Source organism: Schistocerca serialis, chromosome 4 (assembly GCF_023864345.2).
Source record: "Schistocerca serialis cubense isolate TAMUIC-IGC-003099 chromosome 4, iqSchSeri2.2, whole genome shotgun sequence".
Taxonomy (NCBI): Eukaryota; Metazoa; Arthropoda; class Insecta; order Orthoptera; family Acrididae; genus Schistocerca; species Schistocerca serialis.
The window spans coordinates 582,614,576-582,641,579 of NC_064641.1; the positions used below are offsets into that span (position 1 = coordinate 582,614,576).

The 27,004-nt window shown below is 38.5% G+C and overlaps 2 protein-coding genes and 1 long non-coding RNA gene across 3 annotated transcripts in view; 2 read left to right on the plus strand and 1 right to left on the minus strand.

Annotated features, from left to right (window-relative positions):
* Positions 1–15,149: 15,149 nt before the first annotated feature.
* LOC126475327 (RISC-loading complex subunit tarbp2-like) lies at positions 15,150–17,459 on the minus strand. The gene has a single exon (XM_050103114.1). It carries the CDS (start codon positions 17,019–17,021, stop codon positions 16,065–16,067), a length of 957 nt encoding a protein of 318 aa, XP_049959071.1. The 5' UTR covers positions 17,022–17,459; the 3' UTR covers positions 15,150–16,064.
* Positions 17,460–17,814: 355 nt separating this feature from the next.
* The window catches only part of LOC126475326 (glycerol-3-phosphate phosphatase), a 39,418-nt gene continuing 30,228 nt past the window's right edge, over positions 17,815–27,004 (plus strand). Inside the window, exons 1-2 of the mRNA XM_050103113.1 lie at positions 17,815–17,970; positions 18,050–18,210. Of these exons, the coding sequence (XP_049959070.1) occupies positions 17,844–17,970; positions 18,050–18,210 (288 nt within the window). The 5' untranslated portion in view covers positions 17,815–17,843. The remainder of the gene's footprint in view (positions 17,971–18,049; positions 18,211–27,004) is intronic.
* LOC126475328 (uncharacterized) lies at positions 18,287–26,446 on the plus strand. The gene is made up of 3 exons (XR_007586702.1): positions 18,287–18,653; positions 24,841–25,110; positions 26,323–26,446. It is a non-coding gene; the product is annotated as an uncharacterized LOC126475328 (long non-coding RNA).

Genomic DNA, 27,004 nt, shown 5'->3' on the forward strand with positions numbered 1-27,004 from the left:
AAAGAGGAATATGTACAGAACACTTGTGGTACCCATTATTGAATACTGTTGGTGTGTAGGGATACATACAAGACCAGAAGATGCTGAAGCAACTCGCAGCTTGCTGCTAGATTTGTCACCGGGAGATTCGATCAAAATGCAAGTAATACAGAGGTGCTCTGTGAACTCTTTTCATGAATAAATATTCAGATAGTTGAGAGAACCAAAATTTGTTACAGACTGCACAACAGTCCTAGTACCACCACCATCCATCTTGCGTAAGAACCACACAGACAAGAGAAATCAGGGTATGTATGAAGGTGTATTGACTTATTTTTCCCTCACTCCTGCTAATGGAACAGGAAAGGGAAATACTAGAAGTGCTATAAGATACCCTGTTACATGCACCATATGGTGACTCCCAGAATATACACAGAATTATTCTTATTAACATTTAAAATCCCTCAAAGCAACATAGATGATGCTGAGACAATAATTAAATGTAAGACATATGGGGTCAAAAATGCTGGGCAATATCCCAAGAAGGGATGAGACACTGAACATGGGCGTGAAAGGATGATACTTCTATTCGAACAAACTGTGCAAATTTTGAACATGTTTTGTAAATGTGATCTGTTATAAATGTAAAAGTTACAAAACTATTGTCCTCACTGTAACCAAGTAAATGATGTTCTTATTTTGTGTTTCTTTCCTTTTGTCCCTTTTTTTGTTTACAGACACTATTTAGCAAAGAAAATGTAGGTCATGAACAGGTAATGATGCAGTTCGGAAGCTTATACTCATTTACTTGTGACAAATTATGGTAGGCTTTTGTTGTACTGTACTTTGCAGTAAACCAGTGGAGAAAGCGAGACCGGCAAATAAAATAATTAATCTTACTTTACTCTGAACACACAGTTGTCTAATGCAATGAAAAAATACTGCCTGCCAGACACAAGACTCGAACCCTGAGCTCCATCCACTAAAGTCATACATATGATCCTAACTGACATGAATACTTGACTTGGGATGGGATGATCAGCTGCAACAGACCGGTTGACTCAATTGATGCACGCATGGTGACATACATCATCTGCTGCCACATCACATGTTCAACGTTTGTGATCCACTTTCGGGATATTCCCCAACATTTGCGACCCCACGTGTCTTACTTTAAATTACTTCTCTCAGTACTGTCAATGTAGCCTTTGAAGTTTTTAAACATTAATAAGAATTACCCTGTATTTAGATTTTGTTAGATCCATTTAACCAAAAACTGTGCCGATTGGTTGGAACAAAGCAGAGGTCACATCCATCTACAAGAATGGTAGCAGAAATAATCAACAAGGTGACTGTCCAGTCTCCCTGACATCCGTTTGTTGTAAAATCTTACAACACATTGTGACTTCAACTATAACGAGGTATCTAGTTTAGAATGACCACTTCCAACGAAACCACATGGATTCTGAAACTGGAAATTCATGGTAAGTTCCTAAGGGACCAAACTGCTGAGGTCATTGGTCGCTAGGCATGCACACTACTTAATGTAACTTAAACTAAATTAGGACAACACACACATCCATGCCCAAGGGAGGACTCAAACCTCCGACAGGGGGAGTCGCACGAACCGTAGCAAAGCACCTCAGACCGCGCGGCAGGATTCTGAAAAATTGTTCACGTGAAACCATACTCTCTTTTTAAAATGACATTACGAAAACCATGTATCAAGGCAATCAAGTAGATGTAGTATTTACTAACTTCTAAACAGTATTTTACTCAGTACCACAGCAACAGGTAGTAACAGGAGTATGATCACAGAGTGTTTCAAATGTTTGCAGCCGGAGTGAGGAATATTATCCTGGATGGAAAGTCATCGACAGAAGTAGAAGTATCTTCAGCTGTGACTCGGGGAAATATATTGGGACCTTTGCTCTCCATATTGTATATGAATGACCTGACACACAATATAGGTAGTGGTATGTGATCTGAGCTTTCCTGGCATTCATGCTGCTTCCACAGTTCTTGGGTGGTGTACAGCCGTATGCAGTCGTCGAAGGTCCCAATATTTTGGCGAGTGGTGTTGTCATTAGATGGTGTTGGTGGCTTGATGTGTCTTCTGCATGCTGGCAGTCTTTATGCCTGTTGATCCAGAGCCTGGGTCTCACCAGCCCCATTTGCTGCCCATTGTTGGTGAGGAAAGCAGGTGGCATGCAGCTGCAGTAGTGGGACGGAGAATCTCAGTTGGCTTCTGCCTACTGACCCCGTTGCATCACACATCCAGTCACGTTCTGCTTTGATGGAGCTTAGTCCTGTCTCCCATGCCTTGCTCAATGGAGCTTAGTCCTGTCTCCCATGCCTTGCTCAATTTGAAGCCCATGTCATTGTTGGTTAAATTATGAGTCACATGGATTTCAATTGCTTCTTTGAAAATGGGAGTCCCAATGTTTATTCGTGGTAGCCAAGGCTTTCGTTTGCTGGAAATTGATTTTGTGTCCATTTTAAATGCAGTGATCTGCTATTGCAGATTTGATGTGCTGAAGTAAATGGGTGTGCCGCTCATGTTCTGTACACTGATCTTCGATTGTGTGGATCATTTGTCCAATACATGTTTTATTACATTCACATGGAACTTGGTACACCCCCACTTTTTTTGACACCCGTGTTATCTTTCACTGTCCCTAATAAAGCTTGTATTTTGGCTGTTGGGTAGAAAACTGACATTTGGTGTTTTCAAAGTAGTCTGCCAATTTTTGACAATACATTGCCAGAAAATGGTATGAAAGTGCTCTTCCTATTGTCTTCTTCCATGTTTTCAGCCTCTGTGTCATTATTGGGGCTCTTTATCACAGGACATCTGAATCTGTCGGTTGCTGTATCAATTCTTGTGGAGGATGGATGGCAGCTATTGTAGCTCTGCCATCAGACATTGTTCATTCAAAATGTACTTGAGTGTTGAGCACACTGTTCTTCTGTGAGGAATGGTGGCAACTGGAAACACAGAGACATTAATCTGTATGCATTGGCTTGTGGTATGCACTATGGGCATGCAAATCATCGGCCCTACGCTGAACTAGAGCATTGAGAAAAGGAAATTTATCTTCTTCTATGTCCATGGGAAAATGCTTGTTTTCAGGGATGGAACTTGGAAATTTTAAGAATTTCTATTGTTTTTTGGGTCCATATGGTGAGTGCTGTTGACATACCGAAAGAAACTAACAGGTTTTAATTTGGCAGTTTCCAGTGCTCTGTCCTTGAAGTACTCTCTGGACAAATTTGATACACCTGGCAAGAGGGGGCTACCCATGGCTACACCATCTGGCTGCTCATCACATTGTCCACTGAAAATAAAATAAGGCAGTGTCAGAACATACCTATAAAGCTGTATCAGTTCAGGGTTGAACTTCTCATTGAGTAGTTTTATGGAATAAGTGAAAAGTTAGCCAACATCAAAGCTAACCATAATGTTGGACTCTCACAACCTTAGCTCCTTCAGCTGACCAATGAAATCACTCAAGTTTCAAGTGTGATGTGTACACTTGCCAACATGGGGCCCTACAAATATGCCAGATGCTTCACCAGGGGATATATTGATGCCCTAATGTTTTTCGCTAATGATTGAATGCCTTCTTTGTGGGTCTTTGGCAGGTCGTACAGTTTACAGCAGTGCACTGGTGAAGTGATTTGGTGAAGTCATCATTGAATGCCCTGTTCTTTAACAGAATGCAGGTGGTTTTCTGCACTTTCTTAGTTTGATCTGCTGCTGCTGCAAGTTGCTAAGGGCAATGCCACACTTCTCCTTCAAAGTAAGGACTATGAGAAGAAAATGTTAGAAATACTGGACTAGCCAGCACACTGGAAAACAGCAGATCCACCCAAGAAAGTGCAGCAAAGCACCTCCTCTCTGTTAAACAATGGGGCACTCCGTAACATCATTGCCAAAGCACTTCGCCAATGAACTGCTGTACCACATAACCTGTATGGCCTGTCAAAGACCCTAAAAGAGGCATTTGACCACAAGTGGGCAAAATTGGAGCACCAATATATCCCCTGGCAAAGTATCTGGGTTATCTGTTGGACCACCATGCTGGCAAGAGTACACATCACATATGAAACTCAGGTGGTTACCTAAGACTGCAGGAGTCTGACATCACACAGCTCTGATGTCGCCTCACTTTTCACTCAAGTCCCCTTGCCAGACTCCATAAAACTAATTAACAAGAAGTTCAGCCTTAAGCTCACACAGCTTTGTAGAAATGATCTGACACTGACCTATTTTATTTTTAATGGACATTACTATGAATGGACTGCTGGTGTAGTCGTGGATAGCCCCCTCTTGTCAATTGCAGCAAATTTGTTCATGTAGTACTTCGAGGACGGAGCACTGGTAACCACCAAACTAACACCTGTGTGTTTCTTTTGGTATGTCACTGACATTTTTGTCATCTGTTCACATGGACCCAAAAAACTACAGAATTTCTTAGAACCATCTGAATTCCATCCATGAAAACATCCATTTTACCATGGAAATTAAAAAAAAAAAAAAAAAAAAAAAAGAGGCACACTTTCTTTTCTCAACATCCTTGACAACTTACTTGCCCACAGTGTATACTGCAAACCAATGTGTATGGATTTATATGTCCATGCCTCCATCCCTCCAGAAAAGCAGCATAGTCAACACTCTAGTACACAAAGCATGCCCCATTTCTGACAAACAAAGGCAGAGCTGAACCACCTGGAATCTGTCTTCCATGAGAATGGGTACAGCAGTGAACAGATTCAGATGGCCTTGCAATGCGAAAGCCCCAAGAAGGACAAAGAGATCAAAAACACAAGACAATAAGAAGACTGCTTTCATCTGTTTGCTGGCAATGTACTGTCAAAAATTAGCAGACTACTGCGAAAACACTAATTTTCCACCTACCATCGAAAACTGAGCTTTAGAAGGGAAATTGAAAGACTACCTCAGTCTCAAAAATGCGGGGTTGTATCAAATTCCGTGTGAATGTGTGAAAAACTTATGTTGGACAAACGATCCACACAATCAAAGATCGATGTAAAGAACACAATCACCACACCCACTTACTGGAGCCCATCAAGTCTACAATAGCAGAACACTACACTGAATATAGGCATAAAATGAATTACTGGCAAATGAAAGTCATGGCTACCACCAATAAATTTTGGGACTCCATTTTCAAAGAAGCGATTGAAATCCAAGTGATAGGTAATTTAATCAACAGGGGCTAGGGCTTCCAACTGAGCAAGGCATGGGAGCCAATACTACGCCAGAGAACCTTGGAAGCAATATTGATAGTAACCTCAGACTTTATGCAGATGGTGCAGTTACTAGAAACTAAGTACTATCAGTAAAAGAAAACTTTATAGATATCTACTCAAATCTCAACATTTCAAAATGGGAAAAAGATTGGAAATTTCCTTTGAATGTACAAAATTTTTAACCTGGGCACTTCACAAAACAGAATGGTAGTTTCCTGTGATTAAAATATGTCACAACTGGAATCAGACAATTCATACAAAAACCTGCATTACAAAAGACAGTTGGGTTATGAAACACAATGATCACACGGGCTGTCGTTAGTAAAGCATGTATGAAAACATTGGTTCACAGTAGGAAATAGAAAAAGCTGCCACTCAAAAAATGAGGCTGCATACAAAACAGTTACCGTAGTGTCCCGTTAATCCAAACTAATTGGGACCGGACCTTGTTCAGACCACCGATTTGTTCAGATTAGCCGGAATTATGGTGACGAGTTTCTAGAATGAAGTATACCAAGCAGATAAGTAGGTACACCATGGTAACAAATGGGAACAAGTATGGGAACAATGGCTCACTCTCCCTCCCTGCCCTTGTTGAGGCCTCTGTAGTGTCTGAGGTAAGTGCACTGCCAGTCGGCTCGCACAGCGCTTGGTTATGTTACTTATCGATTGCTGGCACGCCTAACAGTTGTATTGTATTCATTCGCATGTAGTGGTGTACGTATTTTCATCATGAGTAAATGGAAACATACAATGTTAACTCTCAAAGAAAAACTGAATGCTTTGAAGCGGATAGACAATGGTGAGAATGTATCTAAACTGGCAATGGAACTGGGTGTTGGTAAAGTAACCATTTGTGATTGGAAGAAGGACCAAGTGAAGCTGGAACAGTTCTGTGCAACACCTTCGGGAAAGACACTAAAAATTCGGCACTTTGAAACAGTCCCGTTCGATAAAGAAGATGAAGCTCTTTTCCTTTGGTTTACACAGGAAAGAGAAAGGGGAACTCCTTGGAGTGGAGCACTGGTTCAGGAGAAGGCCATTTACCTGAACAAGTTAATGAATGGTGATGAATCTCTTAGTGCGAGTATGGGTTGGTTGGACAGATTCATAAAACATCATGGAATCCATCAGCTAACAATTACTGGAGAGAAGCTTTCTTCTGACCATGATGCAGCAAAGGAGTACTTGGGTGAGTTTGAAAAAATGATAAGAGAGGGAAAGTATTCTCCCCAACAAATTTATAATGCTGTCGAGACTGGCCTTAATTTTTGGGCATTGCCAACAAAAAGCCTGGCATCAAAAGCAGAAGACCACGCTCCTGGTTTTAAAATGTGCTAAGATTGTGTGACTTTATTAGTGTGCAGCAATGCTGCTAGTAATCACAAGCTGCCTTTAATGCTGATTGGCAAATCTGCTAGGCCCAGAGCTTTTAAAAACTGCAACATGAAGTCCCTGCCCATATATTATCGCAACCAGAAAAAAATCATGGACGGATGATAAGCTGTTCAAAGAATGGTTTCATGGCCAGTTTGTTCCCTCTGTTCGATGGTTTTCTAAGGAAAATCATTTGTCTCCCCGTGCAGTCCTTTTGGTTGATAAAGCGCCATCTCACCCCAACACTGAAGAATTATGTGATGGAGAAATTGTGGTGAAGTTTTTGGCGCCAAATGTTACATCACTTCTACAGCCAGTGGACGAGAGCTTACTGCAAACATTAAAATTGATTTACAGAAAACAATTTTTAAGAATGCTGATCCAAGATGATACCATTCCTTTAGTGGACAAAATAAAATAGACCAATGTGAAGGATGTTGTTTATTGGGCTGCTGAGGCATGAAAAAATAATTCAGAAAATACTCTGAGAAAATGGTGCAGAAAACTGTGGACATCTCTTGAAATTCAGGACAACCTTGTTGAAAATGAAGAGGAAAATCTACTACAAATGATACAGACAATCCCCGGATGTGAAGGAGACGTAGATGAGTGGATGGCAGCGGATGAGACTTGTGTGGAGAGCCTTACTGACGTTAATTTGGTTGCTGCTGTGACTCAAGACCAGGAAGAAGTGGACTGCTGTGAAGAACGTGACAATGAACTTGAAAGGGACAAAGGAGAGCTGGTACCACACAGTGACGCAGCAGAAGCCCTTCACCTCGCACTATGTTATTTGGAGCAACAGCCCACTGCTACACCTGCTGATTTGATGTTTATGAGATGATGCCACAACTAGGCATCAATAACAGACTCTCTTCATTACGTCAAAAAACAATGACTGAGTTTTTGTCATCTAAAAAGCAGTGATAAAATGTCCGCTGTATTTTAGTAAGTTTGACATCTTTTCTTTCATTGTTATGCATTGTTTAAACCTAATGTTTTCTTGCCAGTTTTTCTAATACATGTTAACTCTACTGTGTAAATTAAAATACTGTGTATGTACAGCACTTTACCGCACAGTTTTTCGTACTTAGACTAACATTTTTCATGTTCAGATTAACAGAATGTTCGGATTACCGGAGTTCAGATTAGCGGGACTCTGCTGTATAGTACTGTTCATTCATATACAAACACCAAAAAAAGTTTTACATCACTTTGGTTCCAAAAGTTCCGGAACCTATACAGAAAATTGGAATGTGTGAAAAACTTGTATTGAACAAATGATCCACACAATCATAGATCGCTGTACATTTCTGCCCTTTTTATTGCTCATGAAAACAACACATTTCATGTTGCACCATCATACAGCGAGACCTTCAGAGGTGGTGGTCCAGATTGCTGTACACACCTACTCACCAGTACCTCTAATACCAAGTAGCACGTCCTCTTGCATTGATGCATGCCCGTATTTGTCATAGCATACTATCCACAAGTTCATCAAGGCACTGTTGGCCAAGATTGTCCCACTCCTCAACAGCGCTTCGGCGTAGATCCCTCAGAGTGGTGGATCGGTCACGTCATCCATAAACCCCAATTTTCAATCTATCCCAGGCATGTTCGATAGGGTTCATGTATGGAGAACATGCTGGCCACTCTAATTGAGGGATGTCATTATCCTGAAGGAAGTCATTCACAAGATGTGCACGATGGGGGCGCAAATTGTCATTTTTTATGCCTCGCCAATATGCTACCTATATGATAGCACTATCGGTCGGAGGATGGCATTCACATATTGTACAGCCATTACGGTGCCTTCCATGGTCACCAGCGGTGAACGTCGGCCCCATGTAATGCCATGCCAAAACAGCAGGGAACCTCCACCTTGCTGCACATGATGGATAGTGTGTCTACGGCATTCAGCCTGATCGGGTTGCCTACAAACACGTCTACAACGATTGTCTGGTTGAAGAAATATGAGAAGAGAACATGATGCCAGTCCTGAGCGGTCCATTCGGCATGTCGTTGGGCCCATCTGTACTGCACTGTACGGTGTCATGGTTGCAAAGATGGACCTCACCCTGGATGCCAGGAGTGAAGTTGTGCATCATGCAGCCTATTGCGCACAGTTTGTGTCGTAACATGAGGTCCTGTGACTGCACAAAAGGCATTAGCCAACATGGTGGCATTGCTGTCAGGGTTCGTCTGAGCCATAATACGTAGGTAGTGGCCGTCCACTGCAGTAGTAGCCCTTGGGAGGCCTGAGCGAGGTGTGTCATCGACAGATCCTGTCTCTCTCTATCTCGTCTATGTCCGAACAACATGGCTTTGGATCTTTCCAAGATGCCTGGACACTTCCCTTGTTGAGAGCCCTTCCTGGCACAAAGTAACAATGCAGATGCAATCAAACTGTGATACTGACTGTCAAGGCATGGCTGGTGTACATCCTTCCTTGTGGAATGACTGGAACTGATTGGCTGTCAGACCTCCTCCATCTAATACGCACTGCTCATGCATGGTTGTTTACATCTTTGGGCAAGTTTAGTGACATCTCTGAACAGTCAAAGGGAGTGTGTTTGTGATACAATATCCACAATCAACATCTGTCTTCAGGAGTTCTGGGAATCGGGGCAATTGCAAAACTTTTTTTGATGTGTGTATGTGAGACAAACAGGAGAAAAAGGGGATATTGAATGTGTACGAAAACAGCGGCACAAATGGTCAAGGCCTATTTGACTCACAAGATAGCATAATGGAAATGCTGAAAAAAAAGGAACTGGCTGTCACTTGAAGAACAGCATCTCTTATCAAGCGAAAGGCTACTTCCAAAGTTACAATAACAAGTATTAAGTAACAAGTATTAAGTGAAGCCTCAATGACTATATACTATCTGATCAAAAGTATCTGGACATTGCTGTGTGATTTGGAATTGACACTAGATGACATGAGAGGTGAATCCGCCAATAAAAAAGGTGGTGGTAAGTATTGTGTTGCCAGGGCAGAAGTGCTAACAGCAGAATGGTTTGGTCAGGAGAGCTCAGTGACTTTGAATATGAATTAGTCACTGGGATTCATCTGAATAACAAATAATCAGGGTCATTTCTATCGTTGTAAACCTGCCTAAATCAACTGTTGATGATTTGATTGTGAAGTGGTAGTGCAAAGGAAAAACCGCAGCTAAACCAAGACCAGGCAGAATTCATATACTGAGAAACAGTGACCATGGTGCATTACAGAGCATGTCTGTAATAAATCGCATCAAAACAGTAGAAGGTATTACTCGAGTGCTACCAGCAGTCCAGCTAGCATAATGACTATGCATAAAGAGTTGAAAAAGAATGGGATGCAAGGACGAAGCACCTCCTCAGAAGCCACACATTTCTGCAGCCACTGCTATGTGACACACTGAAGAGTGAATGAATGGAAACAGGTGATTTCGAATGATGAATAACACAATGCCCTGTGGGAATCTGGTGTAAGGATTTGGATTTGGTAAAGGCCTGGATAACTAATCTGCCATCGTGTTTAGTATCAACCAGTGAAGAACAGCAAAGATGGTGTTAAGGTATGTGGGTGTTCTTTGTGGTTAGAGTGATTGCGCTTAAGAGAGATATTTAAGCAGACATTTTTCTCTCTCTCCATACATGAATGGAATGAGATGAAGCCATAACGTGTCTTAGAATGCTTAGTACCCTCAGCCATGTGCTCCATAGAATATGTATAAATGTATGTAATTGTAATTTAGCAGTTCTCTCATGATTACAAACACAAACCATTACCAGAGGTGAAAGAAAATCTCTGAGGACAATATGGAGACTCAATGTCAAATTTTTAGGTTTGTAGTCTAGCACTTACCCAATGAGCTACCAAGCCACAGCACAGATGTTTATGAAATGCCATGTTTTCAGAGTGCTCTTGTTTGTAGCACTTTATATCAAAAAAATAGAAAAGCAGCAACTGTTCAAAGGTCATTAACCAGACAGACTGACAGAAGAATAGTGTCATTTACGAACAAGCTATCTGTCCTTTACTGTGTCCTCCTAGGTACTTCCTTGTAACACACGATGTATTCCTTTAGCACAGGTACGTCAGCAATATTCTTCTCAGCAAACTTAATCACAGTAAACTTCCCTTTTCCATGAATTTAAGTTCCTTCATATGTGTTTTGAAATGAGTAATATTTTATTGCCACATGGACACTATCCTATTCACGACACAGTGTGGGTTAATTTTTGTCTTTCAAACATCCACTATTGGTGTCACAAAAACGAACAGGACAACTAGTGACTTGTGTGTGCAAAATCCACCAACGCATCATATTTTTGAGGGAGAGGGAGGGGAAGGGGGCAGTCCTGGGGCAACATAGCTACATGTGGGTATATTATTGTTATTGTTATTATTATTATTATTATTTTGACTCTGAGGGACAACATCAGTCAACAACTTGGTTTAATATGTTCAGTAATGATAACGACTTCAGCTGTATATGTTAGCTTATATTTACACTACAGCATTTGACAAGTTTTATGTGATTGACACAAGAGGAACACAGTTCTCAGCAACCCTCCGGCGAAATGTACACAAACTGGTCACAAATAAATACAAACTAATACATACAGCTAAAGGTATTATCATTACTGCACATAAACATAGCACCTGTTGTACCAATACCCACCAGAAGATGGATGAACATAAATAGGGCCAGTATTTTTTATGTGCCTGTAAACTACTCAATTATATGGTGTGATGTTACCTTTACTCATTCCATTGTGTTCCACCCAGGTTTTTCTAGTACATACTCATAACTGTATAATTACTAGAATATAGGATGGCTAGCTTGTACTTATGATCACTATGCAAAATTATTAGTGCTGCCCATAAAACTGAATAGAAAATGATAATCCTAGCTTTTGGAACATATATATTACTTCTTCAGGGACGAAAAATGCATCAGTTGCAGTAGGTGGAAGTAGGGCAGAGAGGACGGTACAGGTACACCAAAGACCGATTTGTGTAAATTGTGTTTATTTGATTGTAAACCTCTTTCACAATAAACTTTTGACCACAAGAAATGGCTACATGCAGCTATCAGAGAAGAGGTGTGTGTGTGTGTGTGTGTGTGTGTGTGTGTGTGTGTGTGTGTGTGTGTCAAATGTTCACTTTATAGGAAGGATTTTTGTTCTGTGAACCAGTGTATGTACTATGTAAATAACTATTTAAAATATTAAATACTGAAGTGAGAGGTCATTCCAACTGATGACCATAAAATGATGGTGATTTACTGACTTTTAAGACTGACTTATACCTGCTCACTGCAGTGACAAATTTCATTTGTAACACAAAATGTCTATTAAAAACCAACTTTATAAGTATTTCAATTTGATTTGAAACTAAATAAACTGTTTGATGGTGCTTTAATTTAGTGATGCTATGCCACAAATAAAAGTTAATTTTGACTAATTTCTTCTCCAATAACTTAATTCTGACTTTGTTAAAGACTGACTACCACTATATTTGGTGATCACAGGGAACAAGAACAGGTGGGAAAAAACCCTCCTTAGTTGCAAAAACAATAAAAGCCAACATGTCTGCAAGGTAGTCACACATGTTTTATCATGTTTGCTGATGACACATGCATACTAATCCTGAGTCCAAACTCTACCTTACCAGACAGATCAGGTGGCCTATAAGTGGTGTTCAGCAGTTGTCTAAAGCTGACAAAGATGTCACATAATTTTAAACATGCAGTAGACACTAACAGTCACACAACAAATGAAACACGGGTCAAAGAAGGTAAAAAGTTGAGAAGGGGACAACACATACATAAGCTAATTAAAGATTCTGTTGAGTGTGTCTTGTCTGTGGAAGTGTCATCTCCCCTTGCACTGACCTAAAGAAAAGATTGTTGGCTTATTCTGAATATTATCATACCCTCCCATCTGTGGAATTATTTTTTGAACGGCAGTGCACAAAAAGTATTTATTCAGTAAAAGCAAGCAGTAAGACTACTGAAGTCAAGCAGAATATTCAGGACTAATTGTCAGCTTTGATTAGCGACATAATATTTATGGCTGCTGTGATATCTTTCTGTGCATGTTTTCACACTTTGGTTGTTAGTTGGTGAAGCTGACCTTGTAACAGCCAGGATGTTTACAACGTTTGTCGCATGTTTCCTAAGTAACTTGACAAAGCCAAATAGTAGTACTGAACATCCCTCTTTATCAAAATATTGTGTACAGAAGATAACCTGATGTCTTATAAAGGCTTCATATGGACCTCGGAATTCTTCCATTCACTTTGCAGTACATTTACTATCTAATGGTTTTTGTTGCTGATAATAAAAAATCAGTTTCAGATTAACTGTGATCTGCACAATCACAATCACAACAAAGCAAAAATTATTTACATGTAAACTGCCTCATTGCCTATGCTCCTGAGTTGAGTTATTTACTCTGGCAGAAAGGTATCAGACAAACTCCCATCTAACAAAAAGAAATAAATTTGGAATCCCAACCAATGCAAAAGTAAATTAAAAAAACATACCTCATTAGCCACTTTTATGCATTATCTGAATATCTAGATTCAAGAATTGAAATGATCTGTTAGCTACATGGCAAGTAGCAGTGTTCAATGTATAGCTGCTCGGTATGTAGTCCTATACTGTAAATAGGGTGTTATATTTACAGATGTAGGTAACTATCTCCTTTGAAAGTGATTGTGTAACCAATTAAGTATTAAGCTTCCAATATGACAGAAATTAAGCTATTTAATATAACTGAGGAACCAGCAGGTTTTCAGCTTTCCTTGTAATTTACAAGGGCATATTTTGTTGCTATGAATATAAATAGCACACCACAGTTATTGCTAGTACAGTGTACAAATGGAAACCTTATCAGATTCTACATGGAATTTGTGGCTGAGTTAGCCCCTCTTCTAACTATAATCTACTGTAGATCTCTCAAACAAAAAACCCTGCCCAGTTCCTTGCAAAAAGTACAGGTCACAACTGTCTAGAAGCAAGGTAGTAGAAGTGACCCACAAAACTACAGTAAAATGTCCTTGATAACAATTTGCTGTAGAATCTTAGTACATATTCTGAGCTCAAATAAAATGAGGTTTCTTGAACAGAATGACATCGTCCTTGTCAACCAGCATGGATTCAGAAAACATTGATCATGTGAAATCCAACTCACACCTCTCTCACATAACATACTGAAAGCTTTGGATCGAGGCGGTCAGGTAGATGCAGTATTTTTTAATTTCCGTACAGTGTTTGACTCAGTACCATTCCTATATTTACTGTCAAAACTTCAGTCATATGCAGTGTCAAGTGAAATTTGTGTTTGGATTGAGCGCCTTTTAGTACGGAGGACACAGCATGTTACCTTGGATGGAAGCCGTTGTTGATGTAGAAGTAGCTTTGGGTGTGCCAAAGGGAAGTTTTTTGGGGCTCTTACGTTAATGACCTGGCGGATAATATTAATGGTAACCTCAGAGTTTTTGCAAATGATGCAGTTATCTATAATGAAGCACTGTCATGAAAAACTTGCATAAATATTCAGTCAGTTGATAAGATTTCAAAGTGGTACAAAGATTGGCAACTTGGTTTAAATTTTCAGAAATGTAGAATTGTGCATTTCACAAAATGAAAAAAAAATGTAGCATCCTATGACTATAATATCAATGAGTAACTGTTGGAATCAGCTACCTCTTACAAATACCTTGCTATAACACTTGGCAGGGATATGAAGTGAAATGATCACAGTTCAGTTGTACATAAAGTGGGTGGTACGCCCCAGTTTATTGATAGAATACTGGGGAAGTGAATTCAGTCTACAAAGAAGATTGCTTACAAACCACCTGTGCAACCGATTCTAGATTACTGCTCAAATGTGTGAGACCTGTATGAAATGGGACCAACAGGGGATATTGAACGTATACTGATAAGGGCAACACAAATGATCACAGGTTTGTTTGATCCATCACACTGTGTTACAGAGGTACTGATGGATCTGAACTGGCAGACTCTTGAAGTTACACAGAAGCTGTCCCGACAGAGGCTATTAACGTTTTAAGAACAGGCTTTAAACGGCAACTCTAGAAATATACCACAGCCCCTTACGTATCGCTCACATGGGGATTGTGAGGATAAGATCAGAATAGTTGCTGCATGCACAGAGGCATTCAATCAATCATTCTTCCTGCACTCCTTATGTAGATGGAACAGGAACTAATAACTGGTACAGCGGGATGTACCTTCTGCCACGCACCTCACAGTGGTTCGCAGAGCACAGATGTAAATTATGTCCTGCAATTTCCACATTCATGAAGGTTCTCCTTGATGGTAGCTGTGGAACATGACGATTAAATGAATGTATATTTGACTATGTAGATTGAAATATGAAACTCCCATCTGTTCCCATTTTTACTTTCTTTGCACCTAAAAATTATTTAAATAGTCCTACTTTTTCAGCCTGCATAAAAGGCTGTGCCTCAACAAATAAAGAAAATATTAATCCTGCTATCCACTAATATAAATAATATTGATCATTTTAATTTACATAATCTCACAAACATAATTACAAAACTACTATTGGTGTCCTTGTTCTCTGCATTAGATCACATCATAAAAATGTTCACCTTGACTCTGTCACCATGCAGGATAGTGTGGTCTCTGTTCTCCACCAGATACTTCCCTCTCACACTCAGACATCAAAATCTTCTAATAAACTAAATTCCAAAGAAATAAATCACACAAATGAAAAAAACAGTTTCAGTGGGGAAATTTATGGAAAAGTGTCATCTATTATACTGAATTGTGCTAAAAACAAAGGCCTACATTTCATTACCTTGCAACTACATAAACTATATATCAGACACAAGTAATTACAGTTTGTGTCCATTTATTTGTAGTATCTGTTAACGCTGACAAAGCACCGCATACATGTAATGTCTTGTCTTTACACAAACACAACCAATATAATTACTTACTGGACCAGAATTCAATAATTAGTTGATGCTACAGGTGGCATTAAAAAAAATGTTTATTCTAGACAGTTTCTATACCATTGCTGAAATTTTATTTAGAAACTTTTAGATAAATCTGGTAGTAAATGATAATCTACTTATTGATGTTGTGACGCTATTTTTGACTACTGTGAAGAGCCCTTGTCAGTAAACAACATACACCCCTATATAAGGTTGAATTGTTAATCATCATTTAAATTTGTTTACATTAGTCATGTAAAGTGAGCTAATGGTGTAGGTGACCTACAATATTCTTACTGAAAGTACAGACAGAAGAAATTAGATACAAATAAATGATGAAGATAAGTATACTTAATTCAATTTTCTTGTTAAAGAGAGGCACAAAGGTGACTGGCCGGAGAACAAACATCATTGGAGGGGCAGATGGCTATTTTTATGAGAACAGTTCACCCAGACCTCCTTCCTGCTGACAGAAGGAGCAGATTCCTTAACAGAGCTGCAGCAGCGTTCTGTGTAGCTTCTTCTGTTGTACATCCTTTTCCGTACTGAACAAGTGTAATATCCAGTTCCATTTTCAGAACTATAAGGTGTTTCTCCTCTTCACCCTTCTTCTGTATGGATTTCAATGTTGTTGTTGTTTGCAGCTTTGTGTTCAGTTCTTTTGCTATGGCTTCCGTTAATGTTAGTGCACTGCTATCAATTTCAACTTTACCACTTCTAAGCTTTTCTAGAGTCTCACTGCGCAGTTCCTTCAGCAAATGTATTACCTCTGGGAGCTTGTAACCGTAACTTTTATTGCTACTAGAATAGTTGCTGGCAAATGGCGATTTCCCAAGAAGATCTAACTTTTTCTGTAACTCTTCTTCCGAGATTTGGCGACTACTATTGGTTGCTTCAACCGGTGGAATATCTCCCAGAGACTCCCTCAATTTTTGATACAGCTTTTGAGCTGCGAGCTGTTTGGCTTGCTTTTTCGTTCGGCCTGTTGCAATCTTTTGATTCTTTGAAACGGTACACGACATGGTAAACTGCTTGGCGTGAGCTGGTCCTTCGTCTTTAAGAAGATCAAACTCAGGCGGCGGTAAGTTATGTCCAGCACACAAATCAATTAGCAAGCCAACAGAATTTTCCTGAGTTTTATCCTTGTATGGTGATTCAACCTCAGCAACATTTACAGCAGGATCTGGTTGGTTGAGTCGTAACAACGCCTTCCTTGCAGCTTCATGTTTCGCTTCCTTCTTAGCTCTACCATCACCGATTGCTGTAATATCAGCAGCTGTAACTTTGTATTTAAATATTGGATCGTGAGTTCCTGTACCATCCACAATAAGTTCGTATTGCGGAGTGTATCCTCTTCTCATCATTAGCTCTTGTAACACTGACACAGGCGTCTTCTGATTCATTTTGGTCTACCTATTTCAACAAACATTCGCCCTTCACTTTATCTGCAAAGACAAGCGCACTTTTCTTCACACAATTGACAGGGCGCGGCGAGCGGGAGGAAATGCAAGTGGCGCAAATAGATAAACAACATTGCGGTATGTTTACATGGGATTCCCAAAACCGCCTTTCGTTACTGGTGAAAAGACTTCGAAAACCTATTCTGCAAATGCTGTTTAGCTGCCAGATTTTCACTTCTACAATCGATTTTCGCTCCCATGTAAACACGGTTTTTGAAACATCCTTGGGTTTCTGGTTACATATGGAAGTTTCCAGCTAGTCTGAATGCAGTGACTTTTTATGCGGTGAAGGACAATTGGAAATATTTAACAGAATTGTCTACCTCTAATCTGTAATTAAATAGAAGTAGCAATTGTGCTGACTAAATTAGAAGCTGGAACAGCTGATTTCCAGACGCCATATTCGATCGCTCTAGCAAACCCATTTCAGGCGAAATACCGTATCCGAAATTCGATTTTTTTTCTTTTTAACTCCGGAAATTGTGTCGCATGAGAAAATGAGAGAACGGCGGTGTTTTCCTCACGCAGACTCTTTTTATTTTGTTTCACAATGTTATTTTTTGGAACGTTTAGTTTTTTCTACAACACGATCCTCTCTGTGGAAGTAAAATAGCGTAAAGACATTTATAAACTGGCGCATTGGTAATATATTAAAACATTATTAAGTTGTCAGAAATATATCCATGTATTGTGCAAAACTATGGCCACCTGTGCGTTAAATGACTGAGCAGTTGTCATTTCTTTCCGCGGAAATTCATTGTATTCATGACATCAACTGGCTGTGTTTGCATGGCCAAGGGCACAATGAAAACAATATGTTTGACATCTTTGGGCAAACACGATATAAAAAGCTTTATTAACTCATTTGATACTATTTTGACAGACTGTGATGGTAAAATCTAAACACGTTTGACAAATCACTATACCCTACAGCATTTCGATGACTTCATAACCACAGTCTCGTGTTTCAGGTGTGCTGTGGCTCGGCTCTGAGCTTATACCAGGTGCTAACATCGCTTTGAACACGTTTAGGAACCTCGGGAAAAAAATTTTCTACGTTACAAACAACAGCACAAAGAGTAGAGAGGAGTATATAGATAAGTTTAGAAAGCTAGGCTTCGTAGCATCAGAAGTAAGTTTGTTGTTAAAATTTAAATGTATAGCATGTTCTTACTTTCAGCCTGAAGGTTGGTTTGATATCTCTCTCCACATTACTCGATGCTACACAGTTTTCTCCCTCTCGGAATAACTTTGAACCTGCTTACTGTATGCATCTCATAGTCCCCTTCAACAACTTTCGCAACCTACACGTCTCCTGCTATACTAAACTGGCGATCTTTTGTCTCTTTCAGTCAAGTGATGCCAGAAATTTCTTTACACCACATTTGTATTCAGTACCTCACCTTACTCACAGTGGGTGCTGAGAATAAGAAATATACCAAATCTCAATTTTTTAATCTGAAAATGGTTTGTGAAATATGGCTATGTAAAATTTTCAAAAACTTGCCCAAACACCGTGAATGGACTCCTATTTAAACAGCTCTAGCAGCTGTCCTGATTGAACTGGAGAGCTGGGTAAGGTGTAAATCTGCATCATTTTTATGCTTTTTCCAGTCATATACACTACACCATAAGTTGTAATAACAAATGGTTTTTTTTTTTTTTTTTCAAAATACAAATTGAAATTTTAATTTTTCACGTAAAAACATAATTTTAAGTTTTCAAAATATTTTCATAAATACTTAGTGCTGCTGTAAATCGCATGCCAAATATGATTATGAGAAGCTGATGTGGTCGTGTTAAACACAATTATTCCTGACTCTTGTGTTTAACTATAGCCCCAGTCTGACCAAAACTATCTTTATCCGTTAACTCTCGAGGTGTGGTCTCTCAGGCAGCGCCAGAATTTTCCAAGTCGCACTCGTAGGTCGTTCACGTCGGAACGTTTTTATACATCACCTGTCCTCATTTAATCACCAACCCTACAAATAATTATTATTGTCAGTTGCGTTATTGCCTTATTTGATTTTTGTTTACATGTGTTGTTGACATGTGATGTGGTCTCCTAGACCGCGCCTTGTGAACTGAGCTTCTGCTTTCATCAGTTCAGTACAAAATGTGTTTGTGTTATCAAGAATGCGACAGTTTTACACACTCCAAGTTCGATGAAATTTTTAGTCAATGGATGGAGAATGATGTTAATGATAGAACAAGAAGTAGATGAAAAAGACAGTGGTTTTTCAATAGCCAGTGACCACAGTTCTGTTAGCGAACAAGAGGACCTTTCAGCGGAAGAACTTCGGGACAATGGAGATGAGGACCTTTCTGTTTCTCCAACAATATATGAAGTGTTAGTTAAAATTAAATGTGTTCTGAATGGTGTCAAAGAAAGATGTAGATCTCAGTACTGAATATTAATTTTGCAGTCTTTCTCTGGTTATTGAGTTCAGTTTTTATATGCAAGTTTAATCCCGGGAAATTAGTTTTGTGCGAAAATTTGCATTCTACAGAGATACCATAATTTTTCAGAAGGTAAAATTCAGTTCTCTAACAGTTCATTTTGTGTACTATTGAAAAAACTTAAAAGTATGCGATTTTTGCTTGAAAAAAAAAAAAAAAAAAAAAAAAAAAAAAAAAAAAAAATACTGTTGGCTGTATTTAGTGCAGTAAAGTCAACAAGGAGTATTTAAACAACAGTTATATAGTTGTAACTATAAATCTTATATAACAAATTAAATTTTCAAATGATTTACATCTTAAATCTTGGTTTAAAGATAGGGGTCTCAGAGACCACACCTCGTAGTATGTGTTACAGAAAAGTCACCATGTGAGTTAAGGATTAACAAAGAGAAAAGTGTAAGTATTGATGTGGTAATTCTGGTCCAAACAGATTAATCAAAATGCACATTCCATTTATACATATCAGGCTAGTGTATGCAGGCTGAGCAGGTTGATTTCTGCCTGTGCGTGCAGACTGTGAAGAAGTTGAAACAAGCACAGCCTGCTTCCAGCCATGCACTTACTGTCTGTCTAATGATTCAGTGGCTAAGAGTCTTTGCTGAGTGGATGTGCTCTGTATTTCTTCCTTCTGTGGTTGGTAATTGAACTTTAATATTAGTGTTTCTAAGTCATTATAGTGCACCATTGTATTAGCATAAACATTGAACCATTTTTTATCAAATATATTTTAGTGGAACTTTGTATTGAACCCTACAGTTATGGCTAAAGGGATGCAAGGTGAAAGGTTAGGGCCCATGTACCATCATGTGCCCTACTTTATTGACTTAAATACCTCTGAAACAGGTAGGCCTTTGGGAATCAAAATTTCAGTTAATTACAACACAGATTGAGAAAGATATCAGATCTCAATAATATGGCAATAACATCAGGTGGGCCTTGATTAACAAAAGTTTCAGCTAACCCAAATTATGGATAGTTGGGTTGACAGAAGCATCCGATCCCACACGCCGCCTTTGACCCATTACGTAAGGGTGTTTTCGTGTCGGACGTCATGACGGTGCAGAGTTTGGTTTGTGAGTGTGGCGTGTTTGTAGATGTCGTCGTGTTGTGGTTTGTTGTGCTCTCTGGTGGTGTGTTCAGGGTTTTCGTTTGTGTGGTGTAATGGGATCAGTTTCCTTTTGCTCATTATCCAGAATTGTTCAAGTGTCGGCTGTGTTTGTAGTGGAAATCGTTTCAGTGAGTTAATGATTTTGTGTAAAGGTTAATTTAGTGTTGTTCGCTGTACATTGTGTGATAATTCTAGTAAAATTAATTGGTTGTTGTTTTTGTTCAGGAATGTATATGACAGATAAAATTAACAGTGCGCGGGTCAAGGGAGATGTTCGATCCCAATGTGTGGCTGTGTATGTTGATATTGGTATCGGGAGATGTTTTTGAGCTATACAGGCCAAGGGAAGTGTTTGATCCTAATTTATGGGATCGGGAGCTGCTGTTGAGCTATATAGGTCAAGGGAAGTGTCCGATTCCAGATGATATTGTGTTTAGTGGTATTTGGGGAGTTTTGTGATGTCGGTTTTTTTCGTTGTTTTGTGTGGTTTTGTATGGGGGTGGATGTCTAAATTTGTTTATATTTATTTGCCCCCCACCCAGAAACACCCCATTTCCCGTGCTTTTCCTGTTAGTGTCATTAGGCCTTTTGTGGAAAGTGTGTGTGTGTTTGTTTTTCGAAGTATTTTTGTCCTCATAATGTGTACGTACCAATTTTATATGCGCCATATTGGAATCGTGGTTTATGGTCGTTTTCCCCATATTTGTGACGTCATGGGTCAAAGCAGACAGGCGGGATCGGACGCTTCCATATTTCCAATTACCAAATAGAGAACAAATCAAACAATGGAAAATCCATGATAGAATATAACAATATTCCAATATCAGTGACTGAGCATCTCTGCTGTATGTTGAGTACCAAATAGAGAACAGGCAGGTGTTCAATAATAACAGCTTCAGTTAAGTAAAATTGCCAAATACCAACAGGCAGGCCTTTTTTAGTAACAACTTAAGTTGAGTAAGGCTACCAAATAGAGAACAGGCAGATTTCCAATGACAACAGCTTCAGTTAAGTGAAAGTAACAAGTAAATAACAGGCAAGCCTTCTTTAATAACAGCTTCACCAATAGGTGGTGAAGCAGTATTTTCAATAGTTCATTTACAAGTGAAACTATTAATTGATGGAGTGTCTTAAGTGATTTTTGTATCAGGGTGTTAAACTTGTAGAAAGTACAGTGCTGTAATCCGTTGAAGAAATCAAATTATTTCATTAGAGATTGGGGGGGGGGGGGGGGGGAGAGAGAGAGAGAGAGAGAGAGAGAGAGAGAGAGAGAGAGAGAGAAATATCAAAGCATGAATGCCTAATGGCGCCATGATTTGTGATGAATGTGGGAAAGATATAACTCAGGTAAAAATACAGAGCCAATCATTGATAAAGATGCTGAAGATTCTTCAGGTCAAGAGAAATATTCAGTACGAGTCATCGGGTTTGGCCAGTGACTTATGTTAATGGCTGCTGTCATGTCACCTTTTGGTGCATGCATTCTCTCTTTTTTTCTCCAAACTGGTCTTGATGACACTGATCTGTAAATTAGCTCGAGGTATAGGACAGATTGGAATAGGACAATTTGGTTGTGAGTTGGTGAAGCCAACAAAGGTGATATTCAAAAAGTTTTGTTGTGGGGAGACAGACAGATCTGTACCTTAGTCCGTTTGAAAAAATTGCCAATAAACATCACATTGTAGTCTCCATATTGTTTACTTTAAGAACTGGGCTAGTCCTGAATTGATAAGAAAAAAAAAATAACATCTAAGCACTGTGCCAAAGCAAAAGTTAAAGATATCTCGTCATCAGTGAAATGTAAACTTTCTATTGCTGCTGAAATTTCTTCTTCAGAAAATGGTATTGATATTGAGAATCTGTTCTCCAAAATCTCAAAACTAACTTTTAAATTATACAAACAGAGCAAAAAAACTTGAATCTTACAAGGTTACCTAAAAAGTAGAGTATCAGGAAGATAATGAGTGAATTTAATGCTGCTAATTACACTGTTCGGGAATCCGAAAAAATTTTGGAACAAAAATGGTCCAGATCTAAAACCAGGGGAATGTTTACCGGTAGAAACTGTAAAATTGTACATCCATTTTATGAAAAAGTTGGAATAAGCTGGTCAGTGCTAAATATCAAAGATCGTATGACAATTACTGGACCAAATAAAAGTAAAACAAAAATATCATCAATACTTAATTTGTGTAACCTTAAAGAAGCTTACAAATTTAAAAATAGGTTTCTCTAAATTTGCTGAGTTACGGCTAAAACATTGTGTATTAGTTGGACAGAATGGCACACACACAGTTTGTGTGTGCGCATCTCTTCAAAACACAGAATTACTGATAGAAAATGCCAAACTAAATGCAGTACAGTAAAATGCCAACGTAAACAACATGGTAAATTGCAAATATAGCCCAGGGGAAAATGTAATACGTAAAATTTTACAAGACTTCTGGATGAAAATTTAATTGAACAAGTTCAGTTCTGCCATTGGGCCTCAGTTGATTACAATAACTTGGAAATCGTACAGAAAACTTCCATGGAATTTATAGGTTTATTCCATAGCAAGATGTTCTTTTTATTTTGGCATGTCTTCATTGCCAAGCAGCAAAGAGCAATCCTTAATGCCACAAAAGAAAATAATTAATCAAAATTTGTTGTTAAAAGATATTTCAGAAAATTATAATATAATTATACAGGATGAAGCTCGGAGTTACCACTGGATAAGCCAACAGATTACTATACATACGTTTTGTTAGTTTGTTACTTGTTACAAACAGCAGACAGAATTGAACATGGGAGCTTTGTCATAGTTTCTGATTGCCTCGAGTGCAATACAACTATTGTTTACACCTTTCAAAATAATCTAATTTTGTATGTAACAAATAAATTTCAAAAGCTTCCTCAAAAGTAGTAATGTTTTTCAGATGGCTCTGCTGCTCAATATAAAAATAAGAAATACTTTCTGAAACTTTATGTACATAGGAAAACTTTCATGTAAAAGTTGAGCCCCACTTTTCAGCCACGGCACATGGGGAAGGGCCTTGTTATGGCGTAGGGGGTTCCATTAAGAGAATCGCAGCTTGTGCAAGTTTGCTAAGGCCATACCACAACCAGATCCAAATCACACAAGATCTGTTTGAATGGGCAGCAGCTAACATAATACAAATAGATCTTGCCTGTTCCACTAAAGATTATGTGGCTTCAGAAATATTCTTAAAAAAGTGGCTTGATCAAGCATCGACAATCAAAGGGGCACAGCAGTTTCGTGCATTCATTCCCAACAATACATCAAAATTACTAGTGAAGTTTCAGACAGAGGCAATTAAAAACACAAAAGAAGATAGCACACCTCACGCACACATGCCTGGTGAAGGATGTGGTTCAGTTGTTCCTGTGTGGGGTGGTGCTGAGTGGTTAAGGGGGGACTGCTTTGTGGCTGGTTCATGGGGGTGTGAGGGAAAATGGCTCTGGAGATCTTTATGTGGACTATGTTGGGGGGACAGTGACTGTCTGTGAAGGCCTTTGTGAGACGCTCGGCATACTGAGCATGGCATGCTGAGCAAGGAAGTTTTTGTCACTGCAGATAGGCAGCCCGCAGGTGGCCAGGCTGTAGGGGAGGGATTCTTTGGTGTGAAAGGGATGATAGCTGTCAAAATGAAGATACTGTTGGTGTTCGGTGGGTTTAATGTGAACAGAGGTGCAGATGGAGCCACCAGAGAGAAGGAGGTCAATATCTAGGAAAGTGGCACACTGGGTTGTGGAGGACCACAGGAAGCGGATGGGAGAAGGTGTTGAAGTTATGAAGAAACAAAGATGGGGTGTCTTGGGCCTGAATGGATGTCGTGAAGATATCATCAATGAACTCTCCACCAGACAGCATTTTTCTCCCCCCTCAAATTTTACACTATCATCCCTTCCACTTCCACACCTTCTCTCTAGGTTGCTGCTTGCATCCCACCCTGAGATGCTGTGATGGACGATTTTTTTGTTGTGTGTGTGATTGTGTGTGCGTGTGTGTGTTTTTTTTTTTTACTGATTGAGGCTGTGGTCAAAAGCTTTATATAATTGTCTTTTAATTGTGTGTGTCTGCGACTTGATGTGTCTTTTTTACGGTAAGTAACAATCTGTCTTTTCCTACACTGTTGATGTTCCTACCTATAGTTTCCATTGTTTGAAAACTACTAGTGAAGCACTTTTCAGACGATGTGCAGGCTTGGAAGGGGAGGTAACATCCACATCGGACAAACTGAAGTTACAAGGCATATCAGTCTACATTACCACTGTGTATGACAAAAACTGGTGGCTTTGGTACATTTTAGAAAAAAAAGGAAGAACTTGATGAAGTGAAAATAATTTTTTTTTCATCCATGTGGACCAGCTACATCAGTCTCATGTCATACATATGCAGATGTCCTGTGGATGTCAGTTTTTGGTTAACTGGTTTCAACTCAAAACTTAATTTTTCCTAAGGTTAGTGTTAACTTATATTTTATAGATAGCAGTTTAAAAAATTATCATTAGTACCGGCTGTACTACATTTATGTGTATATAGATATCTATTATTCAAAAACAAGCATCATGTATTTAATTCTTTTGTATTTGATAGTTGTAGGTCCAAACATTATGAGCCAGAGCTATTATAGCAATTCTTTTTTCATATCTTATTTCAATTTGTAGTTGTAGGTCCCTTGTTCAGTATTTTTTGTTTTATCAATTAATTGTTTTAGTTTAAATTGTATATAATTAAGATAAGTGGTCAGCTTAAATCAATTATAGAATATTCTGATTGGTTTTAAGATGGTGATATTTTTATATTTACGATTTTTTTAGTTACCTTTCTGTATATTTTAACTAAATTCCTATTTGTTAATGGTTGGTTTGTTCAAAATGGGTATGTTAGTGAAAAACAAGGTAAGGAATAATCTTTTTAACAATGAACCCATCATCAACCAATAATTATATTTTGCCATGTGATTTATAACAGTCTGAGTATTTATGGAAATATTTGAAAAATTTTAAATTATGCACTTCTTGGAAATAAATTAAATCAAAATTTCAGTTTGTATTTTGAAAAACAAAACTTAATTAGAACCTGTGTTGTGTTGTATATCACTGGAAAGAGCATTAAAAAAGTGCAAAATGACACCTTTCCCAACTAGAAATAGTTTAGTTAGGACTGCTCTGGAGTGATTTAAAAAGAGTTTGTTCATGCTTTTTTTGGTAAGTTTTAAACTTTATGTAGACATAATTCAGAAAAGGTTTGAGATAAAAAATTAAAATTTGGTATTTTTATTAGTCTCAGTTCCCACTATGAGTATTTCAAAGTTTAGCCAAATCTAAACTGGTGAGGTAGATGAGTGTGTTGATTTGACATGGTACAGCCCTTCCTAATACTTTGAAATATCCAATGTTAACAATTCCCTTTTCTTCAGAAATACTTTTATTGTCATTGCCAGTATACATTTTATTTCCTCTCTTATTCTGTCTCATCAGTTATTTTATTCCCCAAATAGCAAAACTCATATACTACTTTAAGTGCCTTGTTTTCTCATCTAATTCTCTCAGGATTACTTATTAATTAGACTACTTTGCATTATCCTTATCTTGCTTTTGTAGGTGTTTTATTTTATAAATTATCAGCTTTATTGCTGATTTATTATTATTTCTTTTTTTCTTTTTAAGATGCTGTCCATTCCGTTCAACTGCTCTTCCAAGTCCTTAGCTGTCTCTGGCAGAACTACAATGTCACATTTATTGACTGTTCTGTTGATTCTTGGTAGAATATTTTATACATTATGAATGAAACACACACAACACTGGTGTAATGTGTAATATTTAAAACATTTATTATTTGTTGCACAAACCAGTTTTCGGCTGTTACGCCATCATCAGGTACGAAGACAAGTATGTGGTGCAGTGAAATTTTGCTGGATCAAAGATGTTAAAGTATTGCCTGTACATATTATCTCCCTTTCCAGAGAGCAAAAATGTTAATGTTAGATTTAGGAATAAAACAAGTGGGATTAGTTCAGTGTAAATGCAATGTGAGATTATTTAACTAAGATAAAACACGTGACGCATTAACTAATGAACTATAGACAATTTACAACAGTTTTACATAGAACAACATAACTGAACAACAAACTTTTTCTCGTTGCTACAATTTCTCTCATTGTGTTAAAAAAATTTACTCTTTTCCAAAGCAGAGAACTGACTTATGATACTTGTAGTTTTACTGTGATGCAGACTGGGCCAGAAATTGTGAGGGTGGAAACTAGACAGCTTAATACCTGTTTAAATCTCAGGTAGCAGTGGTATCCTGGCATAGTTGTAACAAATTTCTAATTAACTTCAAAATATAAGT